At 46.7% G+C, this 10,147-nt stretch overlaps 1 protein-coding gene across 2 annotated transcripts in view; it reads right to left on the bottom strand.

Annotated features, from left to right (window-relative positions):
* Positions 1-3,980: 3,980 nt before the first annotated feature.
* The window catches only part of LOC139338366 (3',5'-cyclic-AMP phosphodiesterase 4B-like), a 48,327-nt gene continuing 42,160 nt past the window's right edge, over positions 3,981-10,147 (bottom strand). For both annotated transcript variants that reach the window (XM_070973293.1, XM_070973295.1), the window contains 8 exons: positions 8,515-8,738; positions 8,330-8,428; positions 7,717-7,881; positions 7,303-7,402; positions 6,963-7,117; positions 6,716-6,838; positions 6,446-6,628; positions 3,981-6,312 (listed from right to left, as the gene is read on the bottom strand). In XM_070973293.1, coding sequence (XP_070829394.1) covers positions 5,953-6,312; positions 6,446-6,628; positions 6,716-6,838; positions 6,963-7,117; positions 7,303-7,402; positions 7,717-7,881; positions 8,330-8,428; positions 8,515-8,738 — 1,409 coding nt within the window. In that variant the 3' untranslated portion in view covers positions 3,981-5,952. The remainder of the gene's footprint in view (positions 6,313-6,445; positions 6,629-6,715; positions 6,839-6,962; positions 7,118-7,302; positions 7,403-7,716; positions 7,882-8,329; positions 8,429-8,514; positions 8,739-10,147) is intronic.

Genomic DNA, 10,147 nt, shown 5'->3' with positions numbered 1-10,147 from the left:
AGAGGATTTTAAATGCAAGCCATTTACTTGCAATGTTCTATTCTTAGATTCTTGTACTCAAGTGAAAGATGTGAGTAATTTTCCACCACTGTACATTAAACACTATGTTTACACCGCTCACCATGCACACATCCCACACATGCGCGCCCTCATTCAGTCACACAGGCACACAAACACCAGGATCTATTTACAAGAAGCTATCTGACCATCGGCTCGCGGTGCTCTCGGGCAGCCCAGTCACAACAGCCTCTCTTATCTGCATCCTCCATCGGCCCCGCACGGCGCAACGTGCAGCCAGGCCCACGTTGGAGCAGCCTGATGCCGACGTGGAGGGCAGCGTCTGGGGGTGCAGGGCAGCTGTCTGCGCCGGTCAGGGTGGAGGGGGAAACGCTGCGGCCTTATCGCCTCTGTGATGCAGCGCAGTTGAGCGCGCACAGAGGAAGCAGGCGCAGCGCTTACAGGCTGTGACGCTCTCAGATCCTGACTGGAATTCACCCCACGGCAACAATGGGACTCTGACTAATCTCATCTCTCGTATGATGACGAGAAAATAACAGTTTCAGTGTGTTTTTTAAGAAGACATGAGGGGGGGAAAGCGCAAATTTGAAAGGCTTTATTGTTCGTATTCTCTCGGAGAAAGTTGTTTTGGAAAGTCATGTTGGTGCATAAGGAACCGAGGTGTGGAAAAACAGCAGCAGCGTAGGAATTACAGTAAAACATCTTATCTTTGAGTCACGTGTCACGTTTAATGACTCAAAGCTGATACTGTGTGCAAACACTGCCGATGGTGTCAAACTCCACCTTTATTTTACTTGTGTGTGTTTTGGTGAGAAATAAAAGGGCAGCACGCGCCATTAAAGCTCATATTCACATCCAAACCTTGCGCGTGGATCCTAATGACTTCTGGTGGAGCTTGCACGTGCAGCTGCCACAGTGTTTTCTTTACCTCACCCCTATGGATGCAGCAGAGTTGGTATTTTGATCAGGTGCGGGCCTCCCCTCACTCTCCCTCTCCGCCAGCCTCCTTCCCTCGGCCTGGCTGTGCCATGTTGAACATCTCCTCCCACGCACTCGCTCGCGTTGCCCTCCTCTTCCTCTCTCTATCTGTGCCTTTGTGTCGAATGAGGACAAGTATTGATTCGGGCCAAATCAAGAGAAGGGCATGCGGGTAAAACGTGATTTGGTTTACAGTAAATCGTTATCTTGATCAGACCTCGGTGAACCCACATTTCAGAGAAAGGCTGGTTATTTTGGGAGAAAGACTCCTCAGTGGCAGAACATCCACTCTGTGTATGACATGTATGTTTGTGGGCGCGTGCATAATCCGTATTCACTGCTCTCTCTGTCCTGCTTTCCCCTCAGGTGCAGTGGGTTCCCTCCATCTTTAAGTGTCACATCTGCTCATCTGCTGTGTCACACACTTCTCAGGGTGTGCGCGCGTCGAGTTTAAGTTTGCATGTATGATCCCACGGGTGACAAACGAGGATGACCGTGTGCTCCTGCGCTGCGTCCCCACAGGCATGTTCCCTTCCATGTCCGAACATTTCCCGGGCCGTCTGCACGCTGGGTGAAGAGCCCCGAGGAGTCAGCACAAATGTCAGTCTGGTGTCGCGTCCTTAAACGCATCACGATAAATGCGATTTGACACAGACGAGTGTTTCACACACAGGCTGATGTCCAAGGAGCCACTTTGCTTTTTTTTTTTTTTGCAAGCAAACGACATATATCTTTCAAAGGAATAATTCAAGATCAAAACCAAAAAAAAAAAAGCTTTCATCACAGATCATTTCCATAATGTTTTCATATTGTTCTGTTTTGTTTTGTTTTTTTTCCAGAAAGACAAAGGCTGATTAATATTACTCAAAGCTGATATTAAACACTGCCTGCATGGCCTCACTTCCCCTCATGCAAAGGGCAGAAAACCACGTCTTGCATTTTGGGTGTGTTTTGACATTTCTCATGCATTTGCTCACTCTGTGGATTATATAAGTGCTGCCATACACATTCTATGTATCTGCAGATATTTGAGACCGCTGCATGCAAAGGCAGATCCACACTTAGAGAAACAATGGCATATCTGTGATGGCTGAAGTCATGTTTGATAACTGGATGATTTGTGACATTTTCTGGGAAGGACACATCCTGTTATTGTCCTAATCCTGCATTTTAGACTCCATGAAGCGCAAGACACACAAACACACACATGCACAAGCTAGGCCTTAGAGGAAGCTAACCGCCTCATCTGATCTTTTCCAGATTCATCATTTTCTTCAGAGCGGGGCAGAACTGTCTTTTTCAGCATACTTCCTTACCCAGCTGTCTCAGCCACTTTGAGCTGATCTCTGCCATCTACACACACACACACACGCCTGCACCACTATTGAATTATCCTGGAATGCCCCATTTTACCCTGTATTCCTCTGACTGACTGCCCAGCTGACTTCAGTCCTCACTGTCAACCCAACTAAAAACAAACAGCAGCTGGCCAGGAGAAACTCCAGGAAGACATATGTTTTTATAAAGTGGATATGGAGAGAGCAGGTTTGTTTTGATGGAAGTGGTTCTCTTCCTCTCTCGCCTTGGCCCCGGGCTGTGGGCCCTTTCAGGGCCTGGCTGGCAGTGTGGAGAAAGGAGGGTGACTGGCTGTCAACTGGATCCACTGGCAGTAGGAGCCTCCGGCCCAGCCTGAAACCAGCCAGCTCGCAGACACTGCTGTCGGGGCCAGGGCAGTCTGCCCTCACCCTGCTGACGTCACTCACCAACAGACCACAAGACTTGTGTTAGAGTTTCAAACAAACAGGCTGCCCATTGCCATGGCAGTATGGACCACCACCATGGAAAACGCTAGTCCTCGTCTGCGGCCGTGTTTACCATAAACAGTTGCCTCATTTTTGCTGAATCTGAAGAAAAAGGTTTCTTGTTGTCATCCAGACATCCACAAACTCCAAAGTAAACGAAATCAAGGTTTCAGAAATCGTCTTCCAAACTGACCCATTGATTCGCTGATTATACATCACATATGGCTTACACACAGCATATTTAAGGTCAGTGTATTTTGTATTGTGTCAGGAACAAAGGACCTTTGGATCAGTCTTGTGAGTGCTGCCAGTTTTCTCTCCACACAGATCATTTTCATAGCTAGCTAATGAGCGCCTTTTTAAAGAGCAATGACTAGATAAATGTAATAAAATACGTGGCAGACTTTAAAGACAAGCAGCGCTCTGCATCTCAGCTCATGAGCTGAGAACTAATGGCAGTATAAGTGGTACCAAACCCTAAATCAACCCACAAAGCCTGTCACCACAAAGACTAAAATTATAACATTGTCAGGAGAGCTACTGAGCTCTCACATAATACGAGCGGCTGAGATAAGATTCAATCAGTAAACGCCTTCAGTCGAGTCTTCCCTCGTCTGTTTTGTTGAAACTGAAATCTGTAGGAGTCATCTCGCGGCTTCATACGCGCCCTCCTGTTCATCACGTATTCCAGATGCTTATCTGCTTGGGTCAAGGTGCTCGCGGCCACGGGAGAGTGGGCGCCCTGAGGGCTCAGCACATAGCATCATTATCTCTACCCTTCCTGTTTACATTGCTGGCGCAGCGTCCAGCAGCTATTGAGCTCAAATCAGAGGGAAGCTATGTCAGTGAGGTCACTGCAGGGAAGTGATTTAAGTCTGAATCAAGTTGTTTTCTGTCACTTCCACCTGGTTTTCCCCTCACATTTGCAGAACTGGAACTGTGACGTGAATAAAACCACATCAGCTGCTATTTTGTAAATGCTGCATCATGTTTGTGACCGTGGCTCCGAGGACTTATTTAAATTGTGCAGCGCATCTGAACGGAGGTGAGGGAAACGGCACGCAGGTCGAAAATTCATTCAAACATTTCATCACTCTTGCTCCAGGGTTGTGTCAACAGTTCTGAGAAGAAGGTAAATATACATTCACGACAATGTGATCCAGTAACACACAGAGCAGAAAATTCTGTAATACATGCCAATTTTAATAATCTGATAGAAAACATTTGTTGAGCACAACATATACCAATTTACCATATATTGTGAGGAAAACACTGAAAAAATATATTTGAAACAATGTTATATATTTCAGCAAATATAGCTGTACAATGACCCGTCACCGTACACAATATACCGCGGTAAATATCCAGCCTTCATACTTCGCCGGGAACACAAAGACAGAAACAAAAGCCAGACGTCTTCTGCACCTCAGGTGAGGTGCTGTTGGTTCACACTGCACAAACATTTCCAGCTGGAGTTTTGAAACCGAACATACATTTCAAAAATTGTCAGAACTGAAGTGCATAACTTCATGTTATGGTCTTATAGCAAAACAGCTTGCGAAATACAATAAATCAGAACCACCAGACAAGTTCAGTCAAACTGTGATTTGACACGTGGTAGTGCATATAAATAATAACAAATACAGGGAATATTAACAATCAATATCAATATTATCATATATAAGAATAAGATAATAAATACACTGTTACAAACAGCTGAAGGGTGCAACAAGGTTGTGCAACTCTGAGACCACTTACACACTCACATGCACACACGCAAACACACAGGAGATATCGTGTCATGACACGATATCCAGCCAACCACCCTTTTATTGTGAAGGCTGCGCCTTACAACGTGGTACCTTTCAGGTAGTGTTGGACAGATCGGCAACCAGCTGCCGAACTGTCGACATATTCAAAGTGCTGGAATTAAAACTACGAGATACGATGAATCTATCACTAACTGGTGTCCGTTTCAGATGTGCACACAGTCTTACAGTCATTCAAAGTTCAGAATGAGTCACGGTGTGAAGGAGTCTGTTAACCACAACAGGTGTGTGAGCTCATGAAAAGGAGAATTACAAGGCGGAAACAGGTTTGCCATGCTGGAATGGTTCCGCACAATAAAAGGTGAGGTTTTTTTTTTTTTTTTTTTTAAGCCTTTATCTTGGAGATTTTTGACAGAATTTCGTTGAGTAATTGGTAGTAACACACTGGCGACTCTTCAGTCACACTTGTCAGAGGTGGCAGTGAGATCATCAAAGTGCTTTCTTTACAGGATCTTTGGAGCTTTTCTTTAGGTTTTTGGACTCAAAAATACAAAAATGTCTTTCCACTTTCAGGGAATCTGATCTTAGTTATCAAATTGTTTATGAAATGAATTATTGAAAAAAATAAATAAATAAATTTGGTTTTCTGTAAATTACTGATGCTTTCATCTCTCTTCATCCTATGCCACAAAGTGCAAATTGTGCTGGGAAGTCAACTGATTTTAGAGATACATCCATTGGACACTTTAGTGAGAACAGGCTTATACTATTGCCAGAACATCAGGAAGACTGTGTGAGACAAATGTGTCCTTTTCGGAGAAACTCGGACACATTTTACAGCTACATGAATGTGTTCAATAAATTATAAAAACACTTACAAAAAGACATGGTTGTTAAAAAAAGGCACACAACATTTTTTGTTTGTTTTTAGACAAGTGTTAGAAAAGTCGACTTGGTTACAAATAAGTTGCTGACCAGTAGTTTTGGTTAGACACTTCACCAGGTGGCCTCCCATCCCGACACAATGAAAAGAATTTAAATGAACATAAAAAAAACGTCCTGAAGTGCAATTTTGGAATTTTTACCAGTCCCGTATCGTCCACTTCACCTTCTTTGTCTGTGAGGACAAAGATTCAGCCCTGCCTCTGCAGTCCGACAGTAGTCCCTTCTTTAAAGAGCAGACTCTTCCAGCTCCCTTCTAGGGGGCTCAAAAACAAACTGCCACAGGGTTTCCAAGCCTCGTTTGCAGGGGTGCCCCACATTCAGTCAGGCCCTCTTAGCCAGGCAGCTCCAAAGAGCCAGATTGCAGGATTGCTCCACTGCAATTAAATGAATTCAGCCAAAACAGCAAAACCTGCTGCGCTCGGAGAACGGCGTCAGTTCAGCTATGTTTCTGCTGGGGAGACGTCACGCGTCGCCATTTCCACCCCGTCCGGATCGGAGGGATGGTCTTGGAGCGACACGCCGTCAGCGGTGTCCATTTCCCCGCTCTCCCCGGCTCCATCCTGGTCATCCAGCGTCAGTTCAAACTGAAATTTACTCGCCACAGGCCCCCCCTCCACCTCTCCGTGTGGGCCGCCCTCCCTGTCGCTGGTGTAGAAGGGAGGGGAGGGACTCTGGGGGATCATACTCTGGTACCAGTTCCTGTTGTCCTCCAGTGTGTCCAGGATGTCCTGGGCGTCAGGGTGCACCAGGTCAGCCCACGTCTCCCACAGAGGATGGACAATGTAATCAATGAAGCCAACCTAGACCAGACAACACACGCTCATGTCAGTACAACAGCATTAACTTTGTACTTTTGGAGTTACTGCAGATGTGTGTGTGTGTGTGTGTGTGTGTGTGTGTGTGTGTGTGTGTGTGTGTGTGTGTGTTCTCCACCTGTGTTCTCTCCACTGAAGCTGTGTGTTTGTCACACATGGGGCTGATCTCCATCCCCCTCTCCCTCTCTCTGTCACCCTGGTGGAAGAACTCGTCCATGATCCTGTCTGTCCACTGCCGGTACAGATCCAGAGGCTTCGTCGGGTTGCTCAGGTCCGCACAGTGAACCATGTTCCGCAAAACCTGCAGAGAAGAAGACAGTTTAAAAACTTGGATCTCTTTGGTGTGTAGCAGAGTGTTTGCGTCACTGTCTGTGTACAAGCCTCTTACCTGCATCCTGTCTGTGTAGTTGTCCAGCAGCAGCACTCCAGAGCTCGTCACTTTCTTGGTTTCCACCATCGTCTTCAGATCAGCCAGCAGGCTCATGTGTTTGGACATGTCAGTTGCCAACACCTGGAAGAGCAGAGCACACGGAGAAGGATGTGAAAAATGATTCCGGAGGGAAGCAATAAAGTAGTTAAGACATCACTCTGAGGGCTAAAGCTGGCTTCACTCAGACGTGCAGACGTTTGCTCACCATGTCTATGACCATCCTCCGGAGCGTCTGCCTCTGCTTCTTGGTGAGGTTTTGGAAGATGTCGCAATTGTCTTCCTGCAGCAGTTTAAAGCCCACGGCCAGGTGGTGGTTCTCCAGCACTGACTCATCGTTGTACATCAGAGCCAGCTCGGAGTCTAAAGGCAGAGGGAGAAATGACAGGAAGGGAGAAATTAAATGCAATGTCCCCAAAAACCCACGTTGTTGCCTTTGGAGACAGACCCAATTAGACCATGCAAATGTTTCTCCCTAAACGTAGACTAAATAAATGTCGAGGAGATCTGTTGACTTCTTTGATGGATGACAGACAAAGAGGACTTACTGGTGTTGATGAGGAACTGGTTGGACACTCCTGGGTGGTCCACGTCATGAATGGCTGCAGCAAAAATGGCTGCCAAGATCTCCAGATCAGTGAAGACCGCCTGTGTTTGAAGAGGAAGAGGAAGAACAAAGACATGAGCTTCACAGACAAACTGGCCAAACAAGGTGAGGTATTAGACAATGGATTGCGGCTGGTTCTTCCATGTGTCATCCTCTCAGGAATGCGGTTTCTGAGGCAAGACAGTATTGGCGACGGTCATGCAAATAACCTCATTAAATCCTAATTAGTAGCTTGAGAAAAAGTGCGGGGGTTGGTGCCACACTTTCATGGCGTCATGAGTTGATTACGCAAGGAAAAAACGCGCTTTATTAGGAAAAGTAATGAAAGGCTGCATGATCAGAACAAGCAACTTACGTCCAGTGCGGGTGTGGACAGGAGGATGTGCGTGGACTGGGCTACGTCAGCGGCGTGCAGGCTGTTGTGGTAGGCCACGTCGGAATGATAGTGGCCCTCCAGGGTCAGCATGAACGTCACGAAGGTGTCCGCTGGAATCTTGAACGTCCTCATCAGGTCTCGCTCCTGCTTGCGACACATGGGAAGAAAATGAGAAAAACAAGTCCTTCAACAGTGAGACGTGTTTTCTTCCTGAAGACATTACAGCACGACGGATGTACTTTCAAACGTCTCTAAGAGTGAAACGTGTCTGCCAGCAGACCACTGATGTGACCTGAAAAATTAATTCTGGAAGTGTGTTTTGCAAATTGTGAATCATATACTACAGAAAAAGGCTGGAAATAAATACAATTTGCTCTCCTGCCAGGATGATTCACAGCTAGAAATCAATGTCAGCTGCTAATGTCCCTCTAGCAGATGTTCCTGTAGTGACACTGACGGCTGAGCCTAACAGAGAACATGCTGAACGCGCTGACGTGGGCTGTGCCTGCTATAGCCATGTGTGCACGTATGAAGACTTTCACGCTTGACGAGGAGGTGGAGCACGAGGAGGATGAAGAGGCACGGCACTGACCTGAAAGATGGTGTACATGATGCAGGTGAGCGGTCGGTTATGGGAGTGCTCGGCCACTCTGAAAATATTCAGGCCCCATTTGTTGACGTCCTCCAGGTCCTGTTAGAGAGCGGACAAGACGTGTCATGAATCACGTGGTTTGTTTTTTTTCTTTTTGGCTGCTGTATATTCTGTCTGTTGCTTACCTTCGAAAGCAGCTCCTCCTGGTCCGTCTTGACCCCGAAACGATTGCCGGAGCTTCCAGAGATGCTGGGCGTGTGGCTGACCTTCCTCACTCCACTGATCTGAGTCATCATGCCACCCTGCTGCTGCTGCTGCTGCTGCTGCTGTTGCTGCTGCTGACCTTGCCTCCTCTTCCTCTCCCTCGACTTCGGAACTGGACACGGAAGCTCCAACTCATTCTGCTTGTCTGCAGAAAATGAAAATAGAGGACACAAAAAGAGGATGGGAGAAATGAGAAAATGTTTTTTTTTTTTTAAGGTGGCTTTGAGGTGAGGCAAGGAGACGCTGGTAAAGCTGGGCTTGTGTTGCTGCTGTACTGTGAGTGAACAAAGTTAACATGGGGAGATAGTTGACCTCTCACACCTATGTGACAACACATTAAAGCCACACTGACAGCTGTTTAATTAGCAAGCAATCCTTCAGTTACACTTAACTTTGCTAAAAACACATGTCTCTCAACAGCCAAAAAGCAAAAAATTGAAAACTTACATGGGAAAAAAAGACATATAACAGGTGATCAGTCTATCAGAATGACAAAGGGTCAGGAGGTGCTAATGAGATGTTATGAAATGCTTTGGTGACGAGCATTCTGAGAATCTCAGCCCTGTTGTAATAACAATCCTCAGAATGGTGGAAAGCTGGTTCACATTAAGCCAAAATGTTCAGGGGAGGACGAACTTGTTCGTATGCGGGTTTGTTTAGCGCATGTGATCTTACTGCTTGTACGTGTGTGAGAGCAAGCCTCCCTCAGTCTGTAGCACACATACACCGCAGTGAGACAAAATATATATATATATATATATATCTCAGCTGCATCCTCCACAAAGCACAGGAAGAGAATGATCTCCCTCCACCTGACAGGTGTTAGCTGCAATGCAGATGACACCAAAACCACTAAGCTTCAAAGATAAGCTGAGTTTCTCTCTCCCTGCTCTCGTGTTTGTCTCTTCTCCCCAAGCAGCTCTATCATGCAGAAATCTCTTTCACTGCACCACTTCTATTGTTAGGCGCAGCGTCTTCACCATGCGCCTGTCGCCTCTCTCGCCTTTGAGGTTTTGCTTCTCTGAGGTGAGAAGACGGAGCTGTGTTTACTAGCACGAGCAGGACTGTGCACGCAGCCCCGATAGGCTGGCTGTCTGGGTGTATGCTGGTGATGATTTGGTTGGAAAGCCTGCCGGGCAGACTAGCCATTTACTGGCTGGCCGTGAGTCACGAAACGCTGCCGGGCTTTACAGAGAAAAGGAAATGCTGCTGTCTTCCTGATGAATAATGCAGTGTCTATCTGGACCTGATGGCACCCTATGCACACAACCCCCCCATCCCCCTTTGCCCCTGATCTCTCCAGAGGGAAGCCTTCTCTGAGTACAACCATCCTCCCGTCCTCCCTCTAAATCTCTCTGCAGTCAGAGGGGACTCTGTGTCTCTCCCCTCCAGACCAGATCGGACTGGTTTGAGAGCAGTGGATCAGACCTATGAGCTTCTCCAGTACTTAGCACATGCTTTGGGTAACCTCACAACCTCTGCCACATATAGATGTGATGTGGTATGTGATGGTACAATGTGTGTGTGTGTGTGTGTGTGTGTGTGTGTGTGTGT

Source organism: Chaetodon trifascialis, chromosome 11 (assembly GCF_039877785.1).
Source record: "Chaetodon trifascialis isolate fChaTrf1 chromosome 11, fChaTrf1.hap1, whole genome shotgun sequence".
Classification (NCBI taxonomy): Eukaryota; Metazoa; Chordata; class Actinopteri; order Chaetodontiformes; family Chaetodontidae; genus Chaetodon; species Chaetodon trifascialis.
This window is presented reverse-complemented; position numbering and strand designations above follow the sequence as displayed.